The sequence below is a fragment of the Cuculus canorus genome, chromosome 3, assembly GCF_017976375.1.
Source record: "Cuculus canorus isolate bCucCan1 chromosome 3, bCucCan1.pri, whole genome shotgun sequence".
Taxonomy (NCBI): Eukaryota; Metazoa; Chordata; class Aves; order Cuculiformes; family Cuculidae; genus Cuculus; species Cuculus canorus.
Window position 1 is genome coordinate 63,663,894 of NC_071403.1, and position 14,937 is coordinate 63,678,830.

The following is a 14,937-nucleotide window of genomic DNA, read 5'->3' on the forward strand; positions in this document are numbered from 1 at the left end:
AAGGAGGTCGTGAAAGAGGAAAAAAAACAAGAAGCAGTTTCCTTCTGAACGTTGTTATGCTTTCTGATTGTTGTTATGCCTTTAGTCTGTACAGTTTAAGTTTCAGGTAACACATTTGTCTTTGCCAATGAACTGTTCCACTGTGATCAGCAGATGACATTCACTCTCTGGGAGTCAAAGTAGGGAATGATTTCGGTCTTCACTGTTGTGTATTCCTAGTTGTTTTCCAGTTTTAGCCCCTGAAACTGCTGTCCCATAGACAAGGAATCTTCAAAGCTTTCAATTTTTAACAGGAAAATGTTCCCTTTGTTAAAAATTATATTTTTGAGGAAGTAGAACCTGACTGGATTCTCAAAGTTTTTCCTATAAAATGTGAAAAGCATTTTATAGGCCATTTCCTTGTTGAACCTCACTTCCAAACCCATGAAGACACCACACTTTTTAACTATAGTAAAATAGAAAGTTTTGGATATTGGAAAATTCTCTGCTTTTTGATGGAAACAACTGGTTTGGATGGAATGCCCTATAAATGCTCAGTCATTTGCAGCTGCCATGTACAGAAAGTCATGGTTTCAGACTGAAACAGTCATAAGCAACTGAAAGCAAGTTTTTGCAGGCAATTTTATGGTCTGCTAATGATAAGTGTGCAGGAACTTGACACTGTTGTTGAAAGATCTTCTCTTTTAGAACTGAAACTGTATTCTCATAATTCATTCTCTGTCTTTTTTGTTTTGGGATTTGGTGAATATGATTCATCCTATTTGGCTGATGGGACTTGATGTCACAGCCACATATTTCTGTACTGGGTCCGTCTTTTTGATGACAAAATTGAAAACAGGGCAATCTATGCCTTCAATATAGAGTCCTAGAAGTGGATGTTTTTACTTGGTAATATTGAGTGTGTTTCATCATTATCACGGGAAAGAATCTCATTTGAGTAGAAAGGATGTAGAAAGTAAAAGGCAGAGAGGTATACATTAAAATATGACTTGAAAATAGATGATTAGCTCAGTTTCTTTCAGGCTACTTCCATAAATAGAGATATAGATATTTTGCTTAAATTGTGTACAAAAATTATTTTTTTCAGTCTTCCTACTTGGATTCTGCTGCTTAGTGAATGGTTTTTTTAGGCACCGATATGTGAATATTTTTTATACAACCAGAGATGAAATACCTGCAAATCAATTTCATTGGGAATTTGGTTAGAAGAGTGATAAAATATTCATGAGCCCAAGAAAAAAAATTAGGAAGCTTGTACATAAAGAGGAAGAGGAAAAAAGCTGAGGCATAGCTGCTTACTCTTAGAGACAGAATTGTGTTTGCTGATGCGAATTATTATTCTTCAGTCTTGCACTAATATTTATGAGACGCAGAAGTTCAGTTTACATTCACAGAGTTGTATGCATCATATGAGCAGGTCATACATTATTGTGGCTTGTTAGCACTGTGTCATCGTCAGAGTAATAACAGACTGAGTTCTGCATCTTGGCCTCTTACATTGTCATCACACTGGAGTATGGCGTGCTTGTAAATAAAAATTCACTAAAAACTGAAATAGTGTGTAATGAATACATCCAGTATCCATGATTCAGTTGTGCGTTGGACTAGAGTTAGGTATTTTAGATAGCATTTTAAAAGCATTACTCAAAACACCTTTTTAATAAAGGGAATAATTATCTAATTTGCAAATTGGCCTCCCACAGAGTAAAGCATAATTTACTATGGAAATATTACTATGGGAATATAACTAATAATAAATATTACTATTACTATAGCGTGCACAATAAATATTATATAAATATATTAGCGTGCACAGAAAGAATAAAGAGTCCTCAGATTTTCTAAATAATGCAACAATTACTCCAGTAATAGGTATGCCTTAAAAATTGCAGATGAGAATTACATTATTTTAATTTGACTACTTTTGCTGACTGTGTTATTACAATGATGAAAGATCAATAGAAAAAGTTAATGTAATTTATTATTTTTCTCCTAGCATTACTGAATCTTCTTTTGAAATTTAATAAAAAGTTTCTAGTTTATTTGTATAAAAGCTTATTTTTTTTTTATCAAGCTAATTACTAGGTTGTAATTATGACTGACTGGATTGTCTAGACAAATAATTTGCAACAAGAATCATAGAATACTTTGGGTTGGAAGGGACTTTCAGAGGTCATCTAGTCCCTGCAGGAGCAGAGACATCTTTAAACTCATTAAACATATAATTAATTACAAACCATTAAAATATAATTGATTTTGCAAATGTGTTGAAAAGAAATTGAAAAGAAATTGTTTTCAATAATTCTATTGCATATCAGAATTTCCTACTGGTCTTTTGCATGAAAGATAAGTGGTACAGAGTCCCTGGACTGTCCAAGGACCTCATTACATATTCTGTCACAAAACAAAATGAAAAAACCCTTTTGGAATATGAACTGTTTTTCTATGCCTTCATTTAGAAAGTTACTGCAGCAAAGATGAATAGAATAAAAATTAGTGGGAAGAAAAGGGTTACCAATATGGGTATTTTTGCCTGAGATATCTGCTTTTGGGCACTGATGATTTTTTGGGGGTATGAATTGTGCTCTGCATTCACATTTAAAGATTTTTATTACCATTAAACTGTTGAAAATTTTAAGCTAGTTGCAGATTGTTTTGGTGTTTATTAATAGTGCATTGGTGGGTGGTTTTTAGGAATGCAGAAAAATATTTTCTGTAAAATTATTTATTATTTAATAGTGTATTCATAATCTAGCAAAGCAGTTACTAAAATATCTGCCTACACGTTTGACCTGTCCTCAAAAGAGCCCGATACTGTAAACTGATTGCTACAGATTTTACTTGCAGTTTCTAGAATAGCAGTCACTTTCCAGACTGGGAACTAAAAACTACTGTGTAATTTGTATGAAGATGGCTTTCAGTAACGAATGTTAGACTGTGTGTAATACAGAACACCTTTACTTTTTGTATTCCTTCCTCCATCTGTTGATATGGAGTTGATATGAGAGATAAGATAGATAATCAGTGGAGTGGCAAAAGCGCCACGTTTTTCCTTCCTCATTTTTGTTTTATGCTTTGAAGAGGTAAAATTTTAATATATTTTAATGTGATTTTAAAGATTACCTGGAATTATTGGTTTTTGGAGGAGGCTATTCAGAATAGGAACTTCCAGAAAATGTATGTATGCCAACCTGAAGCCTTTGTTTTTAAACCCAGAGCTTTAAAAGCATTAATATCAAATGGACTGTATAGATGTGAGCAGAGCTATAATTGTCTGAGCTAAATATGTTGGCAATTCTGCATCTATCCCATGTTATGTCCATGCTCTGACTGTTGTACACTGCATGCAGCCATGTTGGATCTTCAGTAGAGAAGATTTGGGTGAGAAACTGTGAGAGAGGAAGAGTTCTATTCACGTGCTCACCATGAACGTCAGTAGATGCATCTTCATTCAGCACTTAGGGGAAACACATTGCTCTCCAAGGGCCATCAAATGTCTAGGCTTTCATGCAAGAGAGATAAGATGGCATAATGTGCTCTCTCTTTTGTCTCGAGGCAAAGAAACTGGTTCTAACAATTTGCTAGACTATAAGAAAAAGGTGCCTCTTTCACTTAATTAAAGCAAGATGATCTCATATAGTTCTCCTTTATTACTCTCTGGCTACTCAGTGTGCCTCGCTCATCTGCTATGAGAATAAGTGAAAAAATGTTCATTGGGACTTCATTTCTCAATTTCAGTGGGGAGGAAAGAAAATGCTTACGGCTTTTTTGAGCGTAAAGGAGAATTCAACTGATGAAGGAAGAGTGTCCTAGTTATTTTGGCTTGATCACTGTGTGTAATGGTGCAGGATTTTCTGTATTTTAGAGTGTATGAACTGTAGAGCAGGTTCAGTAGTAAAAAATTTTGATAGGTCACAATGATGTGTCTGAGATGTATTCTGAGAGCAAATACCTTGGTTTAAATAATATCAATAACAGTAAACAGAAACATTGTTATGGAGTCTTTGCTTGCTTATATATGTTTGCTTATAAACAACAGATAAGGAAAATGTAGCCTCGGTTCATTTCTGAGCACAGTATATGGAACATCATTTTCTGTTCAGACTCTTGTTTGTCAGTCTGTCTTCACTGGGGAGAATTAAGGGTGAGCTGGACTGTCAGGCTCTGGGGCTTTCTAGAATGAAAAATTTTACTTGTGTTTACTGATGTTAAGGAAGTTTGTTTCCTTTGTCCTAGGTTTCCTGAGGCAGAGTCTCAGACACTGAATATTTTTTGGAAATTTATTGATTGTGCAGCATCAGGTTTACAGCTCAAGCCAGGTGATTCCAGAGAGGGCCCCCAAACAAACTCATGCCATGGCAATTATACCTTTACAATCAAAGTTTCCACCTCTGAGGCTTTGTCCATGGAGTAGCTGGTGCAATGGTGTTTCAGGGGCTGAAGTCTTCTCATTCTTCATTGGGTTCTTGTCTCTTGGCAGGCCATCTCTTCTTATCTTTAAGGTTTGCATCTGTTTGTAGGTCCCTTATCTTCTGGCTTGAACTGTCTCTGGGGACTTTCAGTAAAAGTTCTGCATAAGTTCATTGTATCTAAGTGAAAGTTACCAGCTTCACAAATTGGGCTACTAATGCTAAGCGAGTTCAGTTATGTCATGCTGCAGTTTCAGGAGGCTTCATCTGTAGTTCATTTTTACTGCCTAATGCTAAGCAACTGACTCTAAAAGTTGGATTGATTATATTTCGGAATAAACAATATTCTTTAACAGCCGTCCCTTTGTTTTTATTAAGCATCCCTCTAATATTTTTAAAATAAGTCTGTGAAGTCTTTCAAAACGTGATCATTTTCCATAACCTCATAGATAAGATGACTGTCAATAACAAGTATAGTATATGTAAACCTAATAAAACTACTATAGGATGCAGCATGTGGTTATAAATCCCATTTGTCATGAGAAACCACACCATGCAACCTGTGATCTTTAAGTACTCTCCTGCTTTTAAAATAAGGGCTTAAAAAAGTACTAATATTACAAGGATGCTTTGAAGAGAATCTAATTAGTTGTCTGTTGGCCTAATACTAGCATATGAAAAAGACTGTTGTAGTGGCTAAGTAGCTACAAAAGAAAAATGGTAACGAGAACACTGACAAGTAGGTAAAGGCCTGATTTTTAAAAAGTATCATTGCATAATCCTTATCAGTACAGTCAAAATCCAATACAAAAGAGTATAGTATTTAAATATTTCTGATCTTGTCAAAACTTTAATTTAAAATACAATTTTATGTTAATTTTATTGAATTGTGAGTGATGTTAGATAATGAAAGATCTAGTTAATAAACAGACTTGAATTACCATAGTTGGGAGTGACGAACAGTAGTTTAATAAGCTATTAAAAGTGTGAGGTATTCTGAGTAAACTAACTTTTGAAAAAGAGGGAATGAAATGTTCTTGCAACTGCCTTTTAACTACAGTTTAATGTTTGAAGCCTGGAAGAGGCCTGTTCAAACTGTACACAATTTGAGTAAATGTGCAGTTTTACAAGTTTAGCAGTAAAAGCATTCATGGTGTAAAAAACCTGATTTCCAGTAGTCAGTAAAAGTATTCCTAAACTAAAATATGCAACGAACATGAAAAAGAAAAGCGAAAGAACATGAAAGAATTTCTGGAGGCAAGAAGAAGGTGTGTGGGAGTTGTATACCCTTCTGTTAACAGAAGAAAAGATCCCTGCATAAAATCTAATTTTACTTTGCTAATTTGTAACTTAGACGTTACTATTACAATTTTATTATGTATTTTTATGATAGTCTAGACAATAAGATTTTCAATAGCTGAATGATTTTTGGTTTACCATCATGACAAGTTTAATATTTATTTTGGTAAGACTTTTTCTAGTTTTATCTCACTTAGTATATGGTGAAGCATACTGTCCTGCAAGGCTGAGAAGCTATTGGCTTGGCTTTGATACTCAGAGTCTAATGTTTCTGCTACAGAAAATTCATCTTGACAGGGAGAGCATTGTAAAGGTGAAGTCTGGCTGTTCAGTCTTTAGACTGAATTTTGTTTCCCCCACAATCTGAGCATAATATCTAAGACGTAAACCAGCAGGGTGCGTAGGTGGCCAAGAAAGCCAATGGCTTCCTTGCTTTTGTCAGAAGCAGTATGGCCACCAGGACTAGGGAAGTGATCGCCCACCTGTACTTGGTGCTGGTAAGGCTCATCTTGAATACTGTGTTCAGTTTTGGCCCCTCACTACAAGAAAGACACCAAGTTGCTGGAGCATGTCCAGAAAACAGCAATGAAGCTGGTGAAGGGTCTGAGGCACAAGTCTTATGAGGAGTGGCTGAAGGAACTGGGATTGTTTAGTCTGGAGGAAAGGAGGCTGAGGGGAGACCTTATTGCTACCTGAAAGGAGTTTATGGCAAGGCGGGTGCTGGTCTGCTGAGTAACAAGTGATGGGATGAAAAGAAATGGCTCCAAATTGCACCAGGGAGGTTCAGATTAGACATCAGGGAAAATTTCTTTACTGAAAAAGTGGTAAATAATTGGAACAGGCTGCCCAAGGAAGTGGTTGAGTCACCAGCTCTGGGGGTATTTAAAAGATGTGTAGATATGGCACTTGAGAACATGTGAATTTGGCAGTGCTAGGTTAAGGATTCTGTAATTGTACGTTCCATATACTAATGTCCAAGCAGAGCTTTCACCACTTCGCTTGACAACCTTTGGAAGTGTTTTCTACTCCCAGGGTGAATTTTACTCCCTACTATCTAATCATAATTTTCTTTTGTACAGCTTGTATTGCTGCTTGTGTTCCTTTCAAAGAGCACCACTGAAAATGGTCTGCCTCCATTTTTGCAGTAATCATCACTAGATTTGTAAAGAGAACCATAGGATCCCCCTCTCCTCTCTCCCCTTCATCCAGGCTGATCAAGCTCACCCCAGATCACACAGGGTGAGTGCACCAGCCCCAGCAATCATGATGATCCTCTGCTGAACTTGACACAGTTTATTTGTTTCTTTCTTTTATTGAGAATGGGACCTGGTACCTCAGGTGTTAGCTTGCAAATGCTGAGCAGAGGGAATAATTGCTTCACATCACTTGCTGGCTAAGTCTTAACTGTTGCAGCCCAGTATGTGGCTGGCTTTCATAGCCTCAAGCATGTAGTAGGTCTTTCAGATACATGGAAATTGAGGGAAAATAGAAGCATTAGAAAGTGTCATTCAGCAAATCTGTCACTAATGTGATCTCATGTTTTTCTTTCACCTAGAATGTTCCGCCTGATTTGTCCATCTGCACCTTTGTGCTGGAGCAGTCTCTATCAGTACGAGCCCTCCAGGAAATGCTGGCTAACACAGAAGAAAAGGCAGAAGGGGTAAGTTATTAAGTATTCACTTTTTTTTTGTCTTACAAAATACAGTAATTTTTTTTCCCCACTGCACCACAGATTTCATGACTGGCACAAGGTTATAGCGTCATGAATTCCTTATGTTTAATTTTCCTCCTTTGCTGTAGGAATGGTCTGACTTCTGAGAAATTCTAAAAACTTGCACCATTCACCAAAGCTTGCCAGAGTTGTAAATCCCCAACAATTTCAATGTGCTTCAGGTCATCATAGAGCTAACAAGAATATTTTAATTTGAGATCTCATAATGTACAATCTAAGTCTTCATCACTTTGTCAGAACGGCTATGCTTTTTGAGGATTTCTGACTGTATCAAATATTCTTAAAATGACTTGGATGTGTGTTATTTTTCTCTGGAAATAATGAAATTCTTCTATGTGGCCTGAGCCAAAATGTCCTAAGTCATTTTTGTAGCTGGGAATAGAATATTATTGAACCTTGGACAAGAAATATGTAAACTAACACATTTCTGCAGTCTGGAAGATAAAGTTTATAGGAATAATGTTAAATGTTTGACTAGCAAATTTGGAAATAAATCATAGTTGTGTGATTAATGTCAATTGCATAATTAATTTGATTTCTTATGATACAGTTGGGTGTTCCATATACACTCTTTAGGGTTAATTTGAATGCCATGCTCCGGCTCAAATCGTATAAACTAGAGGTGAGGAAGAGTGACTGGAGGCCCAGTAGTTATACAGATAGAAGAGAAAGAGAGGTTAACCATAAGTCTGTCACTCAGGAGAACTGGCAGGAGAGAAGCATGCCTCTGATATTTCTGGGAATGCCTTGAGAAAGCAGACTTTAAATCAACATAGAGCAGTCAGTCCCATAAAATACCAGGCACCGAGACTGCAAATGATATTTGGGAAATGGAAGTCCAGGATCAGTCCCATGGATGATCCAAAGTCTGTGTTGTCTGTGAGAATTTGTTCCAAGGACTAACCCTAACAGCAAGAAAATGAAAAACACATCTGAGAGAAAAGGTGGTACCAGAGTAAGCAGATCCCTGCTTCTAAATGGGAACTTTTCTTCCCTTAGTTTGTAAATACCAAGACCAAGAAAATCCACAGAAAAAAAATACAAACAAATTCAAAAGAACAGGCATATACAGGCATAATGTGAAAAATCACAGTTCAAATCCAAGGATGTGCAGTGGTAACCATGTACCACCATATATGTAAAAGAGAGCAACAGTTTCCTTACTGTTTATTCCCACCAGATGTGGGCAGGGGCAGAAACTAAAGGATGTTGAGGGGAATGCACATTAAAGAAGTGCTGTAGGGCAGAACAGAGTGAATGGAAAAAAAAAATCAATTTTTTGAATACCAAATATTGATTTTTTTAAAAAAAATAATAACGTGAATTGGCATATTTTATGCTGGGCTGTCTTCAGCAGGGTCTTTGAGCCAACTGTGAATATTTATTCTTAATACAGAGATCACACCCAGAGAACATGTGGTAAAGAACCAAGTTCGTTGCAGAATGGTTAGAAAATGTGAACTTGGAGATTCTGTAGGAAGTAGGAAGGTTAAAGAGGGCTTTGTAGACAGAGGTGTCAGGCAGAACATTTGCACTAGTTCTGAACTAGTTTCTGTGCTAGATGTGAGCAGAAGTAGACTTTTGGAGGGCACAATGACTCATGAGACCTACACATTCCAAGCTGGAAGAAGCATGTTTGGCAGTAATCTGATATTTCATGGAAACAGTTGTTGATGTTTTCCTTGCGTAACCATGATGGTCAGAGTTCTGCACATTTGAATCTGTGTCGAAGGAAAGTGATGGCAGTTGTACTGCTGTACAGTGCTCTGCACTGTCTGGTCTTCTGAGATGTGGTTGTTATGTGATGCCTGAGTGTGGTTGTTACCTTTTTACTATGCTCTCCACACCTATTAAATCCCAACACTTTGAGAAGATATTACAGCTATACTCACCTAGACGGATGGTATTCACTGAATAATAAATATATTTCTACTGCAATTTTTTCTGACTTCTGTGCAAAAGCATTAGGAGTCCGCCTGTCTGTCTTACATACTGATATATTGCTATTAGACGAGTATAACCTTGCAAATAGTATCTTGTAGATGAACAAGGTCATATTGTCGTCAATGTCATTATTTTTCTTTCTGGTAAGTCTCTGGAAGTCAAGAATAATGATAATACTAAAATGACTAAATATGTACTTGCTCATAAGTTAACAGAACTGATATTTGCTATCTCTATGTACCTTATATAAAGATTTCCTTTATGTTTACAGGCATTTAGCATAGGGTAGGTACTTATATAGGCAGTTTGAAGTAAATATTAGAATATTTAAGTTTTGCATTAATAACTGACGTGGTTACTGTAAGTTTTACGAGAAGAGGTAATTTTGTGCATGCATGTGAAGAACTATTATCTTCCTAGAGCAGCATCAATTTTTTATTTAGAATAACAGCATCTTCTTTCATTTAGGAGAAGAAAATAAAATATAGCAATTTCTTAAGACATATTTACTACAAACCAGATTCAATATGACCTGTTTTCTAACAGAAAAACCTGCAAAGGAAAGTCTTTTCACTCTTCAACTGCTTTTCAATATGTTAGAAATCATTAAGGATGCTGTGTTTAAAAGTCATCTCCTTATGCTGCTTTCCTTTTTATGGTGGGTAATCTCTTGAATGCTATGTTTGTGTAATAGGAATTCTTACTATATAGAAGTTAGGTCAGCAGTAATGAAATGGTTGAGTAATATGAACAAAATCCCACACTGACTTGAGTGAGAACAGCAAACAGCTTTCCTTGTGCTTGAGAAAGAATAATGATGTGTACTAAAGGGATTTAATTTTAATTCTCAATTAGTATGCATTAAATGTGCAAGATTACCTCTGCAGTAAAAACCTACCTTTTTAGTGCAAGAATCCCAAATTTCCATACTTCATGAAATCAGCTATCTGAGCATTTCTGCCTCTCTCTCCTGAATCAGCTAAATGCCAGCATTAAAGACAGCAGTGGAAAATGAGTAAAATTTGATAAGAAGGAATGTGCGTACTGCTCTCTTTCTTCTAACCCCAGCCACTAGAAGTTACTTTGAACTCTGAGGTTTTATCATGTCCCTTTCAAATACTGTGTTTAGCTCTGGTGATTTATTGAAACATGGAAATTAATAGCTTGATTGTCTGCTTTTGGTTTAAAAATGACAATCGGTTTTATTTGCTCAGGCAGCATTATTTACACTTTTCATTTTAAACAAGCATATTTTTGTGCTTGCTGAGAACTGAAGTGCTGCATGCACCTACTGCTTTTATTGTTAGTTCATCCACAGAAAAGAATCAGAAAAAGAAAAGGATACAGGAGGAATCATATAGTAAATGAGAATAGTAAATAATCATATAGATGAAGACTATGACTATGTGTGCCCAGAGTCTGGGCAAGCAGAATTATAGCTGCTCTGTCCTAGATGAGCCTATAGCCTAGGTAGTATGTTGTTATTTTAACTTGATTTTTAAGTGTAACTTTTTACTATTAGAAAATCAGGTGAAATATGAAAGTGGAGTTCCTTAGGTTTTATAAAGCATTTAAGACCATGAAAAGCCTTGAAATCATCTGGTTTTAGCCTGGTCTTTTACATTTTTTGAGTGAGCTCTCCTTGAAGTCCCGTGCCTTGTTTTTCACTAAGACTTATCAAACTGAATGATCCTGAGAAAGTGAAACCACAGATTCCTAGAATAATTTGGGAATGGTCACCACAGCATATTGTAACTTTTATTTTGTTATTTTACTTTAATTCTTTTTACTCTGATTATTAAGGTTGTTTTTTTTTTGTTGTTTTTATTTTAACAAATCTTCTGTTTTTTAGATTCAAAAGTTCTTACATTTAGTACTTTCTTCTTGTGAAAGTCCTGAAATGCCATAATCAAATAACTTCCAGGAAATTTTCCCTTATTTTCTTGGGAAATGAAGCCTGGCCTTTTATCTATCAGTACTCATATTCAATAACGTCTGAGATTTCTGGACAATATTAGCAGTATTAGAAATGGGTAGATAGGTATGTTCCTCCACATGCGATGGATATTGGGTAGGGGAAAGGGACATAACTTTACATCCCTATAAGAGAAAAGAAAGACAAAGTTGACTGTTTTATTATATTATATTACCATCAACTGGTTTTGTGCTGGTGTACCTTCTACGCTACTGTTTTTCGCTCAAAAGAGATGCCACAGGTACGTGGGAAGGAAGTTGCCAAGTTGCCAAGTGTGAGGAAGGTATTTATGATTTTGTGCCTTTTTTCAGTTTTGAGTTTGAACATCTTCTTCATAAAAGTTCAACATTTTCTGTACGTAGTATCCAGTCTTACCTTTTATGACAAAGAAAATTATTTCCCCGTGTCCTATTTGAATTATCCTGCCTGAATATCCAGGTTTTGCCTTAACTCTTATTTTCATCATATTGCGTCTTGCTAGTGACGTGTAATAGACATGTGTAATATGGTGATTCATAACAGAATTTACAATGCTGGATCTAGTCACACAGATTTCAGCTATGATATATAGCAGACAAAGTAGGTTACTACACTGGTTATTACCAGTTTCTTGGCCAGAATAAGGGCAAGCATGTATACTTTTAAGCATGTATACTTTTGAGCAAGCTTGCTTACTTTAAATCTCTACTGATGACATACAGGTGAATTTTCCAGATTCTACAAAGCAGACCACCAAGTTGCTTTTTTTATTGTGTGACAGTTCTAGAGCTGCAAAGGAAAAAGTAACCAGACATATTTTACAAGGAAAAGCATCAAGTATTTTCTTAGCCTCAGTACCTTAGCAAACGATTTCGACTTTTGTCTCAAAGCTTTTTGAAATCACCCTCAACAAACATGTTGCATAAAATATAGCTGTTGAAATAAAATTTGCCAAGAGGGTATACAAATTAAAATGAAGTGTAAGGTAACCTTCATAAAGGCTATTGCTACTGACTCTTACTTGAAATAGATTTCAAAAGTATTCTTTTCATATGCTTCAATATAAATGATTTTTTTTCTAAAGGGAGAATTCGAGGATTTAAAACACTGCTACTACCTGTGTGTATATAACACAACTAGTTTGAACATTCATTCTATTCTAATGCATTTATTACTTTAAAGAGATAAAAAATATTTTTGGGTACAGTAAGTAGGTTCTGGAAATTAAGTTAGCTTGATGTTTAAAGGATGTTTTACCGTAAGAAGATAAGCACAAACCCATTTATCTTTTAAATTGGCTAGAACAAACTGGCTTTTCTTTTGAAATGAATAAGAGCTTGTGATTCCTCCAGTTACACTTGCTTTGCTTGGGTTTTCTGAATATATCCAGCAGTCCGATGATGTAAATAATGAACTACTCTTTTGCTTTGCAATGTCTTTTATAGTCCTCAATGATAATTATTGTCAGTGAGCCCATTGAAATTTGAAGACTCTGGATTGTATGTTACATGCCATACCCTGACGAATAGATAAGATATGTATACATGTACATATATGACACGCATAAATACACATGGTACGTGACTTGCTTTCACTTGCCAGTATGGTGTGTGTCTTTGTGTGGGTTGGACATGTTATATGTATATATCTATGTATATAGATGTATATATTGTCCATGCAGAGAGTTGTTAATTGAGAACTCTTGGTAAACTATCTTTCACAGCAGCTTTAATTGTTTATGTCAACAGTGGTAAAGCATTCTTTTCACTCTGGCATGCTGGAAGATGAGTGCCAAACCATCCTAAATTTATTGTTGTACCATTTTGTACCAAAAATTTATTTCATTGAGAGGATGGAGGGTAGAGGTGCCTATTCTGGTGAGATCTTCTGGAACTCCTGTTTGCTGATCTGTGCTTTGTTCTCCCAACAGGATATATAGAAGAGTGTGAGACTGCTATGGGGTTTGGGTTTTGTTTTTTTTTGCATTGCAATTTTATCTGCAAAGTGGGTAGAAAGTTCAATTCCACTGCTAATGGCTAGGCTCCATGCTACATGAACCACTAGTAAAATCAGCTGCACTTGAACTGTTACTTGCTTCTACTGAAATTGTGATTTAATGACTTGAAGGACAGTTGCCCCAAACTCATTTATTCTGTATGAAACTAGATGGATTTCTCTCACTTACTTCTGTGTCCTTTCACAGCAAGTGTTAGCTTTTTGATTGCTTACTAGAAAAAAACCAATACTACTGAAATAAGTAAGGAATTCTGTGTGTGTTGTCTGTAGCAAGAAAGTGAATGTACATATAGTTACAATTTCTATATTCTGAATGACACTGTATACTGTGTAACAGAATACGTCAGGATAGTGTAGGGCTCTCTAGCATTTGTATGGAGATGATTTTAAATGCTTATTCAGGAAATCGCACTGTATTTGTTGTTTACTTACTGACTGAAAAACTCTTGAGTAAACTTGAAGTGTTTTTCACTATTTGTCTTCCTGGACTTCATTACATGTATATGTACATATAAATGGCTCCCATTTGCCTTAATGCACTTGCAATTTTTTCACTTTCTTGCAAAATGAAATGTAGGGTTGAATCTTTTGTTAGTTTCCTGCAAATTGACCTTAATTGCTATATTGGTAACCAAACGCTTCTATGTGCAATTTTCTGCATCTTTTCCCCAGTGTTTGCACAGCAGCTGTGCTTTACTACTACTGTATGTCATGGAGATTTTCTGTGCTTGGAAGCTCTATCTTGTCCTCCTCGCTGGTAATGAAGATGTGAAACTGTCATTGCCATTATTAACTCCTGAGGGAAGGTCTTACATGAGGGGAATGGGAGAGGAGGAGAAGAATAAAAAGAGAAAGGATCTCATCTCATGTATTCTTTCTCAGTAAAGACATTCAGGCACTCATAACAAATAAAGACTTCATGCTAAATGAATGCGCTGGAGTTTCTCAGATCTACTCTTTGCACATCTGCCATTCTCAGAGAGATTGAGGTTCAGAGCTGGAAGCAGACTTCCGTTCAATACTTGTGGGTGTTTTGCAAACCTATCTGAAGCTGGACACTAGTCCTGAAAGCAGAAAACCAATGTGAAAGATAACGGTTTTGAAACACTGAGACACTATTGCAGTAGTATTGAACACAGGGAGAACCAGAGCCAATTAAATTCTGCCATCAAGGTGGAATAGAAAAGCTATGCATTCGAGAAGGAGATGGTGAAAATGATCTAACCTTTCCCTGATATTTCAGTTTTGCACAGTTTCCAAATGGACTAGACACAAGGACTAAAACAAAAATTGATTCAGAAATGGCTGGTGTGAAAGGAAATGAAACTGGCTCTGATGTAATGAGCTGCCATGAGCACAGCTGAGAAATATTAGGATAGGGAACTCAAAGTGTGCCGTGGGGCTTTTAGCTTCGATGAGAAAATAAGGGCATTGTTTTTCTCTGCTTTTTACCAATCAGTTCCATAGGTATTATCCCCACTATACTGATGCCTTTCTGTAAAGATTCTCTGTTAAGTCCTGGAAGAGGTTGCTTGTGGTGTTTTTTTTTTTGTTTTATTTTATTTTATTTTATTTTTTAGATG

General features: G+C 36.0%; 1 protein-coding gene across 1 annotated transcript in view; it reads left to right on the forward strand.

Annotated features, from left to right (window-relative positions):
• RYR2 (ryanodine receptor 2) overlaps positions 1–14,937 on the forward strand; it is a 388,712-nt gene that overhangs the window by 107,581 nt on the left and 266,194 nt on the right. The window contains exon 3 of the mRNA XM_054062870.1: positions 7,264–7,368. Coding sequence (XP_053918845.1) covers positions 7,264–7,368 — 105 coding nt within the window. The remainder of the gene's footprint in view (positions 1–7,263; positions 7,369–14,937) is intronic.